This window comes from Brugia malayi (assembly GCF_000002995.4).
Source record: "Brugia malayi strain FR3 genome assembly, contig: Bm_v4_ChrX_scaffold_001, whole genome shotgun sequence".
In the NCBI taxonomy this organism is placed as follows: domain Eukaryota; kingdom Metazoa; phylum Nematoda; class Chromadorea; order Rhabditida; family Onchocercidae; genus Brugia; species Brugia malayi.
The window spans coordinates 399,762-418,976 of NW_025062479.1; the positions used below are offsets into that span (position 1 = coordinate 399,762).

The window sequence follows — 19,215 nt, forward strand, 5'->3', positions numbered from 1 at the left end:
TAAATGCTATTAGGGAGTGGAAGAGGTCATATGTTACTTGGTACCCATAAAAATGAATGAATTTGATAGCAAATTAATAATATTGCTTTCCCTATTTTGAAACATAGGAAAAGATGAAAAACCAAAGTATCGAAAATTTTTTGAGTAAGATGAAGCGGGGATGTAGGGATTTGATGAAATAATACAATGTCAAGGTTACTTAATGACATCAAGATTATCTGTTTTCAGTAAGAATCAATTTTGTTTAAAACTTCTCTTATGATTAGCATTGGTAGAGATGCAAAGTGCAAACGGTTAAATATAGCAGAATTTATTTGCATGAGTATTTATTTATCACCTAACATTCCATTTCAACAACTAATCTGATACTTTCACTTGCTTTCATCAAAATTCTTGAAAAAAAAAAAAAAAAAAGAAATATATTCTCCCTCTAAGTGCACTGTTGAAAAAGGTTTTCCTCAGTTTATTTTCTGATTCCATCTTTCAAAAAAAAAAAATGCAGTTTTGTTAGCACTGTAATAAAGTTTTGAAATAACTGATCTGTAGACAACAGGTTTTTCCATTAACAAAATTTTTCACTAAAAAAATCCAAAAGATATAATCTTTGCTAGTTCCACCATGGAATTCTAATATAATGACAAATATGTCCAAATCTGTTTTTTTTTTTTTTTTCGGGATGGATGGGAATCATCTTTACCAAGTCTCTTTTCAACACCATGTGAAACTTGAAACTTCAATATACAACTGCCAAAAGTTATTGCAAGAAGAAATATCTTAAAAATGTAAATTACTTGAAAAGTTATTATTGAGAACTGTTACTTGGATTTTTCTTTGAAACAGTAATTCTACACTACATTTAAAGGGCAAAGTTCACTATGCATGATAAAATTTTTAATCATATTGCTGACAATATAGGCATGGGCAACAGTAACACAATGATTGGATGCAATCACTTTTTGATTTTGAAAAGCTTTTCAAATTTTTTTCTGAAATGCCGATGTCAATTAAACTGATAGAGAGAATGTGACGTGCAAATAACAATGTACTGCCACATTTATCTTTGTAAATGCAATTTTTTTTTTTTTTTGTTATATAATGCGCTTCTGATAAATAATTTCCTTTTCTCCTTCAATGCTTCATGCATAATTTCAAAAAATTTCTAAAAATAACTGCGAAGGAAAACAACTAATTAGTCGAGAAATATAGCTGAATTAATAATTAATGAATTGGATGACTTTTTTCTGACCACTTAAATTGAATAAATTAAAAAATAGGAATGAATGAATTTCGAGTTACGAAGTTGTTGATCTAAATTGCTTCTTAAAAGAAGTACTGCGAGTTTGAAATGAATTTGAATTCCGTTCATCTGATGATAAGTAGATCAAAGAAGAAGCAAGCAAGATAGTAAGTGCATTTCTTTACTTTTAAAGAAACCAAAAGATGAACAAAGAGAGGGAAAGTGAAAATATATGAATCAGCGTTAAAAATGCCTAAGAAGTATGTTAAAATAAATAACAAACAGAATTTATAGAAGTGCTGCTGTTGGTAACAAACTGTCTCTTAGTTATCCATAATATTGTCAACTTCTCCTGTCTCCCTTTTCCTCATCTTATACGTAGCAGCAATGATTCCTTTCTACTGATAACAACTGTACAAAATAAAATAATACGAATACATTTTTTCCACTGTAAATAGTTCACTATTTGTCATTTGAAAATCAAAACATTTTAGTTTACAGAAAAGGTAGATGAGTAAAAAAGCAATACAATTGATAGCTAATTAAAAAAATTTTTCCAGAAATACGTAATGCTTAAAAATAGCAAAATCATTGATTAATTTTTTGCAAAATAAATAAAACAACTACCTATTTAATGTTTGGAACAGCCGGTCACATCAACCATCCAAACAATCTTAAACATACGGGCACAAAACAAGGAATACAGATATTATTGTCCTCTCCGTATCTCTCTCCTTCCTCTCTTCTGGTGCTGATGAATAGGAAGGAAAGTACATCATTCCCTGTAAACCATCCATTCATTCGTTCATTCATTCATTTCAAAGTATCGTTCTAATTTCGCTCTCAGCTACTTTCATTTTTTAACTTTTCACTTGTGGCAAAACTTGTTTCCTCCTCCCTCTCTCTCTCTCTCTCTCTCTCTCTCTCCATTCCTCTCCTCTCCTCTCCTCTTCTCCTCTCCACGTTTCGTCTCTTCACTAAAATTTTCCTATTTCTTTTTTCTTTTTTTGTCATTTATCTCTTTCCACTGATGAAATTGATGAGCGAAAAAGTTCAAAGACTCTGTTTTTGAACCTGTCCAATTCATTTAGTCAAATCATGCTAGAATTGAATGATATATAGTAGACAGTGTAGTGATTATCCTAAACTAAACTAAAATTGGAAAGAATCAATTTTCATATAAGTATTCTCAAAAAAATCCCACTACTTCTCATTACACCCACTTCATTAAAGGACAACTTAACCGTGACATGTCTACACAACTCGGAATGCAATTTCAGCTCTTTCTGCTGTGGCTGCAATCAATTGTTCTGTTCGAAATATTGGTAAAGTAGCAGCAGATTTGTATATTGAATGTAGTAACTTTGCATGGGAATAAGTTAGGTCGTTTCCATTTAAATAAAGTTGGGATGAAAAATGAAATCTATATTTGAATCAAATTTCACTTAGAGATTCATATCATGAGAATTTTTTTCTTTCTTTTTTAACAAGAGGATAGTTTTTTTTTTGAAGAAAATTTATGAAATGTTTTGAAATTTCTATAATATATATTTTCCTTCCGATTAGTTTCCTTATTAATCAAAATGGAATATTTTTCCTTCTTCATTAAATTTGCCCGCTGTGCTAAACTACTGCTGATCTACTATGTATGTAAACTTATTACTGTTTTCATTTCTATAGTTAGACATCTAAGAATAGCTCATTTGTTCTTTAGCAACTATAATTTTTGCCTCTGTACATTTCAAAGAGATGACATTTCAAAAGAGTGCAGATGAAGAAAAACGAATTGGAAAGCAAATTTATTGAGAAACATTTTTTTCTTTTTTTTTTTTTTTCAAAAGAAAAAATAATGAAATAATATAACATCGAGAAGCAAATTAAGCGGAAAGAAAAGGTTAGCTTGGGAGCTACGCGTATAGCAATAAAATATCTTACTTTGAAGGCTCAAAATCAGAAGCAAAAGCAAAAATACTTCTGTTCAAAGAAACTATTGGAGTGATCATGTTTAGTGAAGTAAATGACAACATCGAATAATTCAAGCTTTCTTGTGAAAAAACTGAAAAAAAATTTTTCTAGATATGCAGAATTTTTAATAATTTATGCAAAAAATCCATTTAAAAAATTTAACTTTTCTACAAAGAAGTAATAAGTTACAAAATATATAAGCTGAAATAGAAAGGAGAAGAGAATTAGGAATTGTAAGAGTGTTCAAATTTAAGTGAAATTTTATAAGGAAAGGACTAGATTGACAAGCAACATGATATTAAAATAGCAACAAAAAATGACAACAGCTAGAAGAAGAGTCACTACTTTTCTTGTCCTTTTTCCTGTTTCCATACCATTCATTTTCATTCATTCGTTTTAAAATTCAAGAAGAAACGATATGCACAAAAATCAGTTTACAAATTTAGTTCAATTGAAAATTTTCATCGCTAACCTCTGCCAAAATTTTCCAGCTTATATTATTTAAAAAGGGAAAACTTAATTTCAGTAAAGAGTAAAAGTAGATGCAAATGTTCGTATTTCATTTTGGCGCAAATTACATTATTTGCATTTATTAGCGCTCTAAAGGTAAACGGTCAATTCATGAAGGAAAATGATCGTACAGTACAGCAGCAGATTGAATAAAGGAGAACACAGACAGACAGGTTAACTGTTACAACGATGATAATGAATGATCGGAAGAAAGCAATGTTTATAAGAAGCGAAGCGGTATTGAAGAGGAACAGAAGATCATTACTCGTTCATTCATGCACAAAAAGCAGAAGATACACAGGAAGTGGAGTGGTTTAATTATTCTCTACAATTCGAGAAATGACCTCTTACTAGCAACGCAAGGAATTATAACTTGAAGCAAATGCATTAATCAAATTTTGAAATGGTATCGACCAATTTGAGATCACAGTAAGCCCTAACTAGATTTCTTGAGTTTTTATCTCGTATCTTCCAACTACCGTATACTGAAAATTATCGTATAACACTTTGCTCTTTCCGGATAGTCCAACATTCAGTGCTCTTGTTTACAGATTTTTCTTTCGTCACTTTCTTTGTTTTTTAGTAAACTAAGCGATAACTGTTTCTTGATTATTACAGTTTCAAGGAAAAAAAAAAAAAAAAAGTTCCAACATATAGCAATATTATTTCGTTTTCTTCCGAAATAGGACGAAAGCGTGACATCAATTAGATGAACAAAATAAATGCAGTTTTTGTGTTAGTGATGTAATTCGTTGTACTTTTACAATTAACAGGAGACAAGTGGACTAATATGTAACAGTTCAATTAACTTGTCATGATGAATTCACGGAATACAAAATGGAATTGACCAATTTGAGATCACAATAAGCTTTTTTAGATTTCTTGTTTTTTTTTTTTTTTTTATCAAAAAAACTACAAAATATTATTAATTATAAGGTATTATAGGTTTTTTTAACGCTATGCAGAGTCAAAAGACCTACAAAGAACAAAAAATGAATTGAAGTCAGCTGAAAGAATGGATTGAGAGTGTACAACCTGTTGCAAGAAAATTGTTGGAAATAAAACTTGGTGCCTTTTCGATATTCTCCTTAATTGGCTTTCCTTTGCTTCACTTTCAGAGAAACTATTACATACTTAATGACAAACGTGTCGATAGTAATCATGATAGTGAGAGTGATAATGATAACTACTACTTACTTGTAGTGCTGCAATACAAAGTGAGAGTAGCCATGACTATAACAAGTTGTCGTAGTAACCCTAACAGTGAAATTGAAAATAACTAGGGTTATAAACAGACTGCTTTGCACCTTTAAATATATTTCTATTCAATTAGTAAGCTATTAAATCCACTTTATTACACTTCTCGTAAAATTAGTTGTTGTCGAAAATACACAAGTAGACAAATCATTAAATCACTTTTATTTATTCACAATTAAGCCACGAAAGTGAAACATAAAAATTAGCATGAAAAATAGAGAAAAAATTATAGTATTGTTATGTTACAATGTGTTCAGAAATTAGAATCGTCATTTAGAGAACAAAATCATCAGATATTAGACAAAATCAAGAAATAACATAGAATAAATAGGCTGGAATTTATATCACGAATACACCAAACCACGGTGATGTTAAAAAACAGTCATTAAAAGAATACAAAAAAAGAAAGAAATCAATGCTCTAGTTTATAGTTTAAAAGCTTAAAAGAAGCCTGTTAGCAAAAATATTCAATCTGATTCGAAATTAAGAAACATCCAACTGGCCTACAAAAACTTATGAAATCGTCAGAAACGGAGATCAGAATATGACTTCGACATTGGCAATTTCCGCCACAAACGACGGGCAAAAAAACCACTTCTATTCCATCCTTCATCTGAAAAAAAGAAAGCTGAATAAATGGCAAATTTCAATGAACAAAAAAGTCGCTGATTTCCAATTATAAACAAATTTGCGGCAAGTTTAACTAATAATATATTTAATTTTTTGATGTGAATATAATGTTTTTAATCAAAACTAACCACTTCGATCTTTGCTTTCCACGTTATTTTGACTGGAAAAGTGTTTATTTTTAATTAAGTTGCCAACGCGTGCACGATCTCTCATCATTGTTTGTTGGGTCTTGAAAGGAGAAGCAAAAGCAAACATTCATTGAAAGTAACAATGTTTGATAATTTCTTTATGATATAAGTAAATGCTAGAAGCATTCATAGTAATTACCAATTAAAAAAAACAAACACAGGATGAACTTTCAAGGAACTTGGTTTGACTTGTTGTAAAATCAATACCTGTGTCGCGCCAAGTGTAGCTACAGGATCGATTTGTACATAAACCGTACGCGAAGCTTCGGCTGATTTTTGCGGTAGATTTCTTCTAACTTTAGTTTCCAAATTACAGTAACTTCCTGAAAGTGAGGCCGCTGCTGTGCACAGTAGTATTGGCTGGGGTTTTTCTGCATTCATCTCCTTTGCAGCTGTTAAAGAACTCTGAAAATATCGAATTCCGATGGCAAACACAAACATATATATATATATATATATCTTCGGTTTTTGTAAATCCAAAAACTTTTTCTGATTAAACATGATTTCCGAGTACTGCAAGCTTCTAAAGAAAACATCTAAAAACTTGCTCACTTCAAGTTACACTTTAAAATGTAGTGTTTTAATCCCTTGTCGTACAAACAATTACAAAATCAAAGAAACAATCTGTGTACTTTCACGACTCATTAAAACCTTACCTTCAAACTTCCAACCCTGGATGGCTCCTTCCTTGACAGTTCCATATCTGTTCTCACTGAAGTTGGAGAAAGGCTTTCATTTTTGATAGATTGTCGATCAGATGTCATCAAAAAGCTGGAATTTTATTTCATACACTGTTTCTCTAATTTCAAATACTCGAAAAATTAAATAAAAAAATGCCAGAACTAATCAATTATATTTGATTCTGTAGAACTGTTACATTTAGAAATCGAATTCTAAATGTAACACTTTAAACATATTATTACGATTCAAGAAAAAAAAAAAAAAAAAGAAAAATCTAACTTCAAAGAATTGCAGCATTCATTGACGGTTGGTACAACAGTTTTTACTGGAGATTTCTGATCGTAGTTCAGTAAACAAGATTCAGTAACGTGAGAAGGACCAATAGTTGACGCAGTCGACGGTATTTCCATGTTTTCTGACAGTGCTGTCCAGCCTGAACGGCTGAAATGAACCTTCTCGTTTTTACACTACATAAAAATCAAAACTCGAGCATGAAAGACCTTTATGAAACATGATCCAAATTACAAATAATAAACATATTCCATCGTTCAGATGTTTCAGTTGTGACAAGCTGTAGATATACGTAGCACGTAATAATCAAATGAAAAATAAAAAGCTTTAGCCAGACCTAGACGAAGTTGTTGGACTTGCTCTGTCAGTAAATCCCGAATTTCGCCGTTCAGCTTCAAGTAAACGAGCTCGACTCTTTTCCACTGCCGATTCGATACTGTCAACCACAAGTCCCGTGCATTTAGCATCTTCTAGATTGAAATGATTTGCGGATCGTTCACCGTCATACTTCTAGGAAGACAATACAGTATGAAAAAAGTCGATACAGTATAAAGGAATCGTAATATTCCTTTTTTTTTTTCATTATTAATTAAATTTTTGATTTACTGCATTTGATTCCTTTCACAAATCACTGCAAGTTTCTATAACAATATTACTAAATTCCTTTAAAAACTTCAAGATATCGGAACTGACAAGAAAACGCAAAATTATCACTAAGGATTATCACCTACCGAAAATGAACCTGAAATCGAATTTTGTAGGCTTTTAGTGAGTATATGACGAGCACGTATAAGGCTAAATTTTCTGGGTGGTAATTTGATTAGGCCAGGTAATCTATTCATAGACTGCGAAGATAATGATGAGGCAAAACCTAAAAGAATCATGAATCGAGGACAAACACATTATGACAACTTCATATTTTTGAGCATAGACAATTAATTCATTTATGCAACATCCTAAACCTCCCAAATGTATCCGGAATCGTGAAAAGAATGCAACAACTATCAATTCGGAAACCAATAATAAACAGCTTCCTTAATCAAAGGAAATCTTTGCCGAAGTATTTCCAACTCACGCTTTTCTAGATTTTTTCTTTGTTCTTGACCAGAATTCCGAAAAATAAACATTGACTACTAACCTTGGGTTGTGAATTCTAGTTCCTGCAAACCATCAGGTATTACTCGATCAATTTGGTTAGTGTCATCATTGGATGATGATGCCACTGCCTACAAATTTCGGAGCTAGTTAATGCTTGATTTTTATCCAAAACAAAATGAACAAAATAAATAAGGATTAGAACTAACCACTGCTTCATGATGCAACATTGACGGTAATGCTAATTTATCCAGTGATGACGAAAACTGAAATAAAGTTAAATACAAACATAATAAGTATTTTAGTAGATTAATTAATTTAATTGAATAAACTAATGAATGAGCAAAATAAATAAAGTGAAACAAATTATTTATTAATTAGACAGGCCGAATAAGTAAATGAATAAGTAATAAATAAATAAAATTATCTTTTAAATTATATAATTTAAATTATAGAGAATTATGTAAATGTATTTAAAAACATTTAACAATACGACATAGATGAGATGTGAAATATAATAAAATCGTCCTTCTAGCTAGCATAATATAAAGCAACGTTACTCGCTTACTTTACAAGCATTTAAATCATTAATCGATTTTCTCACACCACCAATAATGCGTTTTGCGCGGTTCCAATTTCTCTCTCGTGATGAATTTAAATATTTAGATTCCATTCCCAATGACCTTGAACGTTTTGGGAGACGTCTACCAAAACAGAAACAATTATAAAGCATTGAATACAACTGAATGGAATGTTTAAAAGTTTGATTATGATTATAGGATCAAAACTTGGAATTTTTTTGTGGTTTTATTACAAAATAGCAATACATTATATCTCCAAAATTTTAGAATTGTTTCCCAAACCGAAAAAAAAGTGTATCGAATTTACCAAAGCAAAAGTATGAGTCAGAAGAGACATGTACTTTAGGAAAGCTTGAAGGATCACTACATAGCATAGCACCATTAAAATATGGAATACATTATTAAGAACCGGTAGGGTTAACTTTTCTGCATGCTGTTTGAGTTATAATAGTATGGCAGTAGAACAAAATTTCAGTTAATTCGATTAGAAGAGGCATATGCTTTAGGAAGAACTAACTCAGATTGTCCCCGAAAGTTGCCACATTCGTAAGGTTTGCTCCCAGCACTTTTTTTTTCTTGCTTCACAAATCGTCCTTTAGTTTCTCTACCGTTAATGGCACACCATTTCCGAGTACGCACAGACATTTCTCTCTAAATATTGCCAACTAACATATGGTGTAGGATATTTGTTTATCACAGATCTCGATATGTATAACTTTGGTATGCTTCCGAAATATCTCTGAAGCAAAAGACAAAATCTCGCAAAATTGGAGGCCGAAGAGTTTGTCTGCTTGCATTATTATAGAAATCACGCCAGAAGTTATACAATCACGTTAATTTGGTCTTTGTTGAACTTAGTAATTTCAGTAATAATTTCTGTACATATTAACTACTTTAGTTATACAACACTGCTCACCTTTGTTATGTATTCCAGTTTCATGTGGATGATTTTACCGTTCCACCTAATTCCATCTTTCATAGAGTCATTTGCAATTAAAAAAATTCACGTATAACTAACCCCTCGGATGGCTTCATTAGTCATTGGTCTTGGCCAACTATCTGCACGTGATAAGCATTTAGTTGACGTACTGGTCGTCGAGAATACTGGAATATTGCGATCCTTGGTGGGTGAATTGAGGAGGACATCGGATGATCTATCCCAGTGACCGACGGATAAGACGGAAGGTTCACTCTGCGAGTGCTGGCATTCCTCACCTATATCATTTACATACGGCACACAGCACGATACCATCGATGGTGCATTAGCTGAATATAGCATAATCATTACACATACATACATACATATACTTTGAGGAATGGGATTAATTGCAACTCCCACCGATGCATCACTATAGCTTCAGCAAAGTCATTCGACGTGGTGTCACGCAATACGTGGTCATAGGTGATACTGCACACTAAGCCTATCTCATTTTGTTCTCGCTTAAATGATTCTATCAGACTTTCAGAACATTTTCTATCCTGCTCTAACCCGATCAGTCGTTACCATTTCCTGATTATGGTTACATATTCAGCTAAATGGGATGTTTAGTCCAAATAGTAACTGGACTAGTATCCTATTTACAAATCGTTTTGATAACTATAACAAAGCACATGTATAGCATTGATTCAAGTAACGATAGAAAGTAATGTAAAAGTATCATAAGGTCTTGGTATAGCTCTCGAATGCAACACATAAATGCATGATTCTGCAGTGATTGAATATTTGCGTGTATCACTTACATAACGGAAGAAATCTGGAATCGGTCAGCACATTGACATATGAAGCAGATGCATCAGTTGGGGACACTGCAAGCAAGCAGAAACAGCGTTTTATTTAGTTAATCAATGCAAATTCCATGCGTTTATATCTGATGATCATAAATCTTCCATTAAGTAAGAAATTTTTGAAATTAAAAGTTCGATAAAGTATCAACATTAAGTTTTAGTACTTGGAATAGTGTCGAGAACTGAATGTGAAGGAAAAGTACCTGATGTTTTTGATTTTTGGCTCGAAGTTCTACGTACACTGCTAAAATTGAAATACATAAGTGGTTGGGAAGCAAAATAGTGAGGAATACCATGTTTGGCTAATTACATGTCTCCAAAAAGCAAAAAAGAAAGGAAAAATTTTTTCCCAATTTCTTGATCTCATGAAAGTTTTTCTAACTTAAATCGATTGTCTTAAATCTGTTAACTTTCAAAAATGATATGAACTTACGAAAGGCGAAAATGATTCGTTTCAGAGTTTTGAATGTTACACATATTGGAATGCTGGATTACCATTTTTGAAGAATCAGTGAATTTATCCTCATACCACAATCCATCACCTTCTTTCTGCTTCAAGAATGCGGTAAGTACTCCCTGAATAAAAAGATTATTAAATGAATGTATTGTTATTGAAAAGAATATAGCTCCGACGCTAAACGGTACATATTTTTAAACTGACGTGGTGATAGGGAAGCAGATCCAAACCATGGATCAGACGTCTCATTCAATTAAATTTGATGTGTGTCCATCACGTTCTGACAGACTGCATTCTCGGACTTGCGTCAAATAGTAATACTATCGCATTCCACTGCCGTTTGAGTAACCTAAAAAGTTATGCAAAGTGAAATTCATAAATTCAAACGGAACACGAGAACAACTTACAGGTTTATTAGCTAAATTGTAGTGCTTCTCGAGGAGCTGTATTCGTCCACAAACCAGAGAATACATGCCATCATCCAAACCACTTCTATCATTTGCGAAGAATTGCAACTTATTGTCGTTAAAACAAACCCGAATGATTTCGTTCAGAAACCAGAAACCAATCAGACGTTGTGGATAGCCATCAACAAGTGCTATCCGGCCATCCTAAAATAAAAAAAAATTCTAGGAACTGTCCTGAAAAAAAAAAAAAAAAAAATTAATTCTCCAAAAATTTAAACGAACAAATTTAATTGTACAACTGTCTCCTTCCATTCTACAACTATCCCCTTCCATTTCCATTTTTCCCTTCTTTTCTATCACCTAGAAACATAGTACTTTTGCATGGAAAGAGCAAGCAATTATGAAATTTCAAAAACTGACATGGATATGCAATCGAACTTCGCAATTTAACGAGTCATATGCACGACTTGATTCGGGTGCACCCACCAGCTGTGCATAAAATAGTGAACCTACAAATTCACACACGTATATATTTGTAAAATAATGGAATTGATTTAGAAAATGTCGAGTAAAGAAGTAAACTTTCTGAATCATTTGGCTATTATTGTTGATATTACTAAGAAAATGATTTATCACAGTTTTTGACAATAGAACAATGGATGTATCAATTACTTTTCAGTTAATAAAAGGACAGGAATGAATGATTTACTTCCTAATTCTCAGTCTGATCACATTATTCATCATCTGCAAGACTTTTTTTTTTTTTTCTAATTCAATAGTTTAGATTTGACAACATTGTGATATAAATATTTTCAGGCTTATATTACTGCCAAGAATTCTTTGAGATTATCTCAATAATGCAATGCAACTTTTCTTATCGTAAAACTTGAAACTATTGTTCATGGAAAATCTCAGTGTTGAATTCCTTCTTATTTCAATTTTAGTCAGTTAGTTTAGTTCACTCTAAGTTCTATAAAAATCAAATATCAGTTAGCTAAGAAATAAATTATTATTGCAGGATCATGTAATAAAAACTATTCGATAGCGATGTGTTGAAAAATTAATTGAAGATGGGAAAATGAGCAAACTTTCAGGGTTCAAATGCAAAATAGAAGAAATGTAAGGTAAGATAACACTGCGATGTAATATGACAATGTAACAGACTTATTCAAGCAATTCATTATTATTTCACAGTCAGTCCAATACAGAATCAGTAGACGTGGTACTTTCTCAGCTTTATGAGTTCTGTAATATATTTTAGCAGAACTACGATAATGCTTTACCCGCTGTCATTTCTATATCATGATGAGGTATTCTAACGTGGTGGACAATTGATGTTTTTAATGAACAAACACTAAACAAATGATTACATTGATCGATCGACAAATTAGACCAATGGAACAATTATATTAAAATGTGATGCCTCATAAAAGAGAAATAATACCAAAAATTTGCAAGAGCACTGAATAAAACAGAGCTAATAAGTATTATTAACCTTTGAAGCACGTATGATAAATCCAAGTCTCCCACATTGTTAGTATTTCAGCTGTTTGAAACGAAACAGTCAAAATATCTGGTTGCGTAATAACACACATTGTATTATTCTGCTTTTTCAACTCAAAACCTGAAAAAGGAAACTATCGTTAAGAGTAATACCAGGCTTGCTTTCAATTAATGTACCAATCAAATATTTACTATTCCACTTTTATAATTATGAAGCAAAATTTCTCCAAAATCAAAATCACAAAGAAAAGAAAAATGAAAAACTAACCAGTTTCCAGGCCTACGAAGGTACCAAGTGAGATCGCTGATGTTTCGCTATTTTTTAAACGTCGCTTATGATTTTTGTAAACATATAGCACAACGACACTGATGTCATTCGGTTGTGAACATAATAAGTAACACCGTGTCCACTGAATCATTATACATTTTGGAAATAACGAAAAATGGTTAATGTTACTAAATCACTTATTATGCTTACTTCAAGGAAGGGCTTATTTCTAATCAAAATTAATTAACATAGATTAATGCAGCTTTAAAATGAGAACCGTTTTATTTTTAAAAATCAAACAGCTGGACTCGATACTTCTTCCTGCTTCATTGAACATAACTGATGAACCCTTCATTCTTCACTGCTAATGATTTTCATTTATTCCATCTCGCTGGAAAACCATTATGAGCAGATGTAAGTTAATTAAGACATACCAAATTAATAATATTATCAATTCGTTCTACCACAAAATTTAAATTTTAAAAGCTATTATTTCTTCTCCTACAGAAAACTAAGCTATTCTATGATCTAGGAGGGATTACGATTACCTCGAAGTGAATTAGGAATCATTTATTTTTGCTAAGAATTACAAAATCAATTGGAAAACAGTGAAACCAGTAAGTGATTCATCAGATGCTGAAAGTCGAATTTAGCGAGATAAAATTAGGAGAAACAAGTAAAATTTAGAAAAGTTGAACAAATGTGGCACAATATTAACAATTTAAGGATGGTTCAAATGGGTACAAATATTGGTTGGATAGGTGAGAAGAGATAGTATAATGATAAGGAGATGTGCGATGTCATCAAATCAGAAGATGTTAGACGAAGGGAACGGGGACAGATTGAATGATTCGGGGTGGTGGAGGACAAATGATTGAAAAAGAACATTATTAAGGGTGATGACGGTGGTGACAACAACGTTGGAATAGTGCCTCTAAATAGTAAAAAGAGGAAAACGAAAATCATAAGGTATGTGTCGTTCAGAAAACAACCAGTTCTTTCTTCTCGACCGATGCAATTGCTGCCTTCACTAATGGTTTACCCTAAACGAGTTAGACCACCTTCATTTTAATGACAAGCACTGCAAACATCTAACTCCAATTACTCCGTAAAAAACCCGTTTAAGGCACTACGGCTTTTCAGAATTCTACATTATGCCACTGATCCATAAAGTTAGCTGCTGTATTTGAGTCAAAGAAGGTGTCTACGATAGACTTTCAGAAAAACCATTTCTGATTTTTTTGAAACAATTGGGAATTTTAAGGCATTAAAAAAATGCTAAGTTAAATAGCGCCCTCTTTATACAAATCAGCTTTTTCCGAGGAATGGTTTTTTTCAAATCAACTTAACTATTAAATTAGCCCACTAAACGTCCTTAAAGTTTGAGATCACACCTTTACCCGACTGTTTTGCTATACGATATGACAGAATATAGACAAAATTTTTATTCCAAAAATACTAAAATATTTAAATCAAGATAAAATCGTTCGCAGGATATGATTTCATTTCCATCAATTGAAATTTGAAAAAGTGAACAGAGCTGGGTAAAAGGCAGGGGTTAAAAAAGCAGAAAATTACTGCACAAGTCCTATCACACGTAAATCAGCAAATGGTTATTCATTTACATGAGCTTTTTTTTTTTCAAATTAAAAAGAATTAAGTGATGAATTTTCTTCTAATGAAGAATTATGTCGCCAACGCAATAAGTTGTAGCAGTGCAAACAAACTCGCACTGGCTTCGCGCTAGAAGGCAGCTTGACACGCGCATCGGTGCATGAATTGCAAAATATAGAGCCGCAGTTCCTAAAATAGAATTTACTTTTACTTCTTAAAACAAAACATAAACTTATTAATAAACATTATCCCAATTCTCGATCATTAACACTTAAAAACTGACCCTCCTGATTCAAGCTCAACTTCCTCATCCACTTCCTAAAAGAAATACACAACAAACACTTGCTGGACAGACCTGCAGTGATGTTTTCGTTTACTCATACTGAATTGCAAATTACATCCTTTACAATTCAAAACATTGCCATCTTTTTCCCATTCAGCTTCCGAAAGAGGCAATAGTTCTTCTTTCAATTCAACTACTTTTAATTTTGACCTGAAATAAATTTTTCCTACCGATCGTCAAAAATGTTAGGCATAAGACTAGTGCTAAATTCTAAGGCATGAGACTAATATAAATTCTACGTAGTATGGACTAGTAACATACTCCGATAGATGACCACCAAGTTCTTCTAAAGCTTTTTCACAATCCTCCAGTTTCTCACTTTTATATTTATAACTAGCAGTCAACTCTTCGAGTTCCTGAAAAATGATCGAAATTATAAATAAGATGAATGATATTTTTAATGAATAATCAGTGAATGCAGCAAACGGTAGATGAATAAAAGAATATATAAGAACAAATTATCGGTATTTTCGCACTTCATCAGCGCGCAATAGTTTCACCAATTCTTGCAGCACAGCTACGTTTGTTTTGAAGTTTACCATCGAAAGTGACGACCAAAACGGCAAAATTTATGCAACATTCATTATTTTAAGCAAAGAATAAGATAAACCTGTTTTATCACAGGCAACTGTTTCAGCTTTTCATTCAGCTCTGAAGTCTGACGTTGCAATTTTCCAAGCCGGTCATTCGCAACAGCCAATTCTTGCTAAATATGTAAACAGATGTAAACAGAATGTTTTTATATTTTTATTTCACATGCAGAATACCTGTGCTGATTCTTTTGAATTTGCGAGTAGATTTCGAAATTTTCAAGTCTTAAACCTTTTCACCTGTTTCTTTTCCAACACGCTCAATGTTAGCATGTATTCATCAGTTTTGTCAGCTAGCTCCTTTTTCAACATTTCCGAAGTCCCAGCTTCCTGTTCTAAATCCATTTCACGCATAGAATTTTTCTTGTTCAATACATCAATCACCTGCTGTTGCTGCTGTTTCTCCTTAAAGAGTCAAATTTATTTAACACACTGAGTTTAAGTTCAATATTTTATTTTTAATTACAACCACAAATGAAATGTTATGGTATGTCGATGAAACTATAATCATTCTCTCATTAAAAAAAATTACATGGTTATGTCGTTTATTGGCACTAATCATATCTTTTTCCAACTGTCGACATTTCCCTTCTACAATACGAATTTTTTCATACAAATCGACATTCACTTTTTTCGTATCTGCTAGTTGTTGCCGTAAAATTCGTATGGAATCTTCTTTTTCAGACGCTAACTGAGCTAGTTCTTCTCTGAAATACAATTAACGTTAGGAATTTCTTTTTTTTTTTTTTTTTTGCTTCAAACAATGTCTAAAACAGAATGATAACAAGCACAGACTTCTCCTTTTTTAATATTTCCACTTCAGCAATATGATCATTAAACATCTTCGGCGTATCTTCCGTTGCAGCACTAGCTAACTGGAAAAATTACTTTCAATATTTAATACACATTTATGTTTTATTAGAAAACAAAAAAACAAAATTTTTACCAAAAAATGTGGCATATATAGAAATTCGCACTTAACGTGAAAGTAAATTCAAAGATATTATACTTCTAAAAATTACAAAATATCTTACACTGATATTATTGGGACCAGATAGATTGATTTCTTCTATTTTCGTCTTCAATTCAGCCACTTTAGATCTACAGTGATGATACCGAATTATGAAATAAAAACAAACTATGAGAAAAAAACTTTCCTTTTCCCAACTTACAATGCTATACTCTCATGTATACTACAACAATCTCATTAAAACCAATATATTTGGAAAGATCTACTGGGATAAATTTTATTGTCAGAAAAAATTTACAAAAACCTTACTCCAAATAATTATTTCGTTGTTCCAAATAATTTTTTTGATCAAGGGCGAGTTCCAGCGACTTTTCATCAACCATATCAGATTCCTTTTCACTATTAGGGTTATTCGATAGGTTTGGTAAACGTACATAAGCCGCCAGCTCAACGGTTCTTCAATACATTTGTTTCACAGTTAAAAAACAAAAAGCCAGGAAAATCATCATTGAAAGAAAAAAAAAAGATGAAATATCTGAATGGCCAAACGACAGAAAATCAAAGAAAACAAAAGTACGCATCAATAGAAATTCGAAACTTACACGGGTTGATTTTCTAGTTGTGGTCGATCTAGTGCCAAATTACAATCAAGAACTGAAAGTGCCATCAGTGTTCCAGATAAACCAATGCATTCGTCATGTCGAATCAATGCCCACGGCTCGTAGAAGTCCCGGAAAACGTCTTATGAAATATCATATTCTACTAATCTTTACGAACCATACAATAATACGTTATGGATATGAACCTCTTCATTCTTAATCTAAGCACAAAGCATAAATCGGGGATCCTAATATCTTCACGAGTTCCTGTCGTATGTTTGGAAAGTAATGAAATAAATTCGTTAAATTTTCTCGAATATACTGTTACGAAAACGAGTGTAATATGGCAGCTAGTTTTTAAATTCTCTCCCAGTTCAGCAAAATTCTGAAAAACATTTTTGTATGGAAGGACTACCTGATGTAACTTGAAGTGACCAAATTCTCGAAGTAGACGCCCAATTTCTTCTGCATCACGGCTAATCTCAGGAAAGCTCGAATGCGAAGCAGAGGGGTTCTGCAAACCGACTGCCGATACCGATATTGTATGTCAAATATTGATAATTGTTTACCACAATTTTTTGTGAAAATGATTTAGTATCCAAAAAATAACAGCTTACGTGATCTTATCAAGACGGTCAATGCATTGGTAACTTTCATTCATATCTGCATTTACACTTGCAACTTTACCAAGACAACTCCACAATTCAGAATCTGGAGCACGAAGAGCTATCATTGTCTTCTGAACTACAAAAAAAAGAAGATCAAATGTGGATCTGTCAGAGTGAAACAACAGCATAAAAGGTGTCTTTAAAGGAAAATATTTTACTAATATTGCTTGTGTCTCGCCATTACTCAAATGAATTTCCAAAGTCATCCACACTTCCATTTAACTGAGCAATACATGATACCACTTGAACCTAATGTTACAAACTCCTTCAGTAATACATTCTAAAAAAATTTTTGGTAATGCATAAAAAATTTTGAAACCTGAACTTCTAAAACCATGCCACAAAACTTTCTCAAGTATGACGAAGAGATCGGTAAGTGGGCGTATTTCGGTATTGATGATACGATGTCGCGAATGCATACTTTCATCCAGAAATATGCGCAATACTAATCTAGTGATTAACAATAAATTGGATCGCTCATAATCTAAAAGACAAAATTTAAAAAGAACGAAAGAAATAATGACAGAAAATTAAAAAATTTTTTTGCACTAATTATAACTGAATTCCTCGAACAACAATCACTGTTATTCTATACAACTCAGTTTCACCGTTTGATTAAGAAAGACTAAGGTTTAAAATAAACTGCCTGAACTAACGTTCCAGTGCACTGCAAAAATAATTTTTCTGGTACACAATGAAATACATATGGAACTACATGAGTTAACACATGTAAGAAATTGTGCATCTATTTATTATTTCCGTAGCTTTCAGCAAATTAATAATAATAATAACGCTTAATAACCAAACTCTTAACTACTGTATAGCTCATAACAAGTTTTAAACTTCCGATATACACACGATGAAACATAAAATGTGTCAATCTATTTCATACAATAATCATTCTTCATAAAACGGTAATTGATAATAACTATAAATTAATGTAAGAGTCATTTAAATCAATGATAAGCAGATTAAAAAGCAATTAATGAAGGAATACACGTATTCGGTGTTGCACTTACTTTACGCTATGCAATAAATTGATTATAACAAAACCTTTCGTGAGTTTTTGAGTTTCAGTGAGAGTGTTACTGAAATCGAATCCAAACAATTCTAGGACGTTCATTGCAGTTGAAACGTTGCAACAATACAATCAGTAAAATGGTACCTGTAAATAATGAATGATATGAATCAACTCACAGTTAGATTTGCTTGTTATCACAAAATAGTTCTCACTTGTTCAGTCTGAAACATCGCTAAATATGAAGTGATGGAATATGATGTCATCTTACAGTTTATTCTGTATTTCCTGATATTATTTGACTATTAATCTTCGCATACCCATCCCTATATTTCAGTGTCCTGAATTGAAACTTCTAGATGGTTTCGAGAGTACTTAGAGAAATTCCGAATCATCTCGTCCTAAAAAAGCAATACAGAAGTGAAAGTATATATATCGTATCAGATGTAACTTTTGGAAGATGCTTATAATTTTCGCAGAAATCTGCTGCCATTACAAAACTATCCAGTCCGTGTTAACATGTGATAGAAAAAGAAAAAAAAAAAAATGATTTGAAAT

General features: G+C 32.1%; 2 protein-coding genes across 2 annotated transcripts; both read right to left on the reverse strand.

Annotated features, from left to right (window-relative positions):
- Positions 1 to 5,493: 5,493 nt before the first annotated feature.
- Bm10132 (Uncharacterized protein) lies at positions 5,494 to 13,192 on the reverse strand (the record flags this gene model as incomplete). Its single annotated transcript, XM_043073119.1, has 20 exons — positions 5,494 to 5,582; positions 5,728 to 5,827; positions 5,995 to 6,192; positions 6,444 to 6,558; positions 6,748 to 6,909; positions 7,097 to 7,269; positions 7,491 to 7,630; positions 7,898 to 7,985; positions 8,064 to 8,120; positions 8,423 to 8,558; positions 8,953 to 9,086; positions 9,454 to 9,701; positions 10,176 to 10,241; positions 10,424 to 10,464; positions 10,654 to 10,796; positions 11,085 to 11,288; positions 11,505 to 11,593; positions 12,580 to 12,708; positions 12,856 to 12,997; positions 13,133 to 13,192. 20 exons carry the CDS (start codon positions 13,190 to 13,192, stop codon positions 5,494 to 5,496), a joined length of 2,514 nt encoding a protein of 837 aa, XP_042929053.1.
- Positions 13,193 to 14,501: 1,309 nt separating this feature from the next.
- Positions 14,502 to 18,762, reverse strand: Bm10133 (FYVE zinc finger family protein; the record flags this gene model as incomplete). The annotated part of the gene is made up of 14 exons (XM_001898432.1): positions 14,502 to 14,658; positions 14,825 to 14,962; positions 15,074 to 15,168; positions 15,423 to 15,518; positions 15,643 to 15,807; positions 15,935 to 16,109; positions 16,198 to 16,277; positions 16,437 to 16,503; positions 16,682 to 16,828; positions 16,975 to 17,113; positions 17,397 to 17,485; positions 17,589 to 17,715; positions 17,959 to 18,123; positions 18,693 to 18,762. 14 exons carry the CDS (start codon positions 18,760 to 18,762, stop codon positions 14,502 to 14,504), a joined length of 1,710 nt encoding a protein of 569 aa, XP_001898467.1.
- Between the last annotated feature and the right edge of the window lie 453 nt (positions 18,763 to 19,215).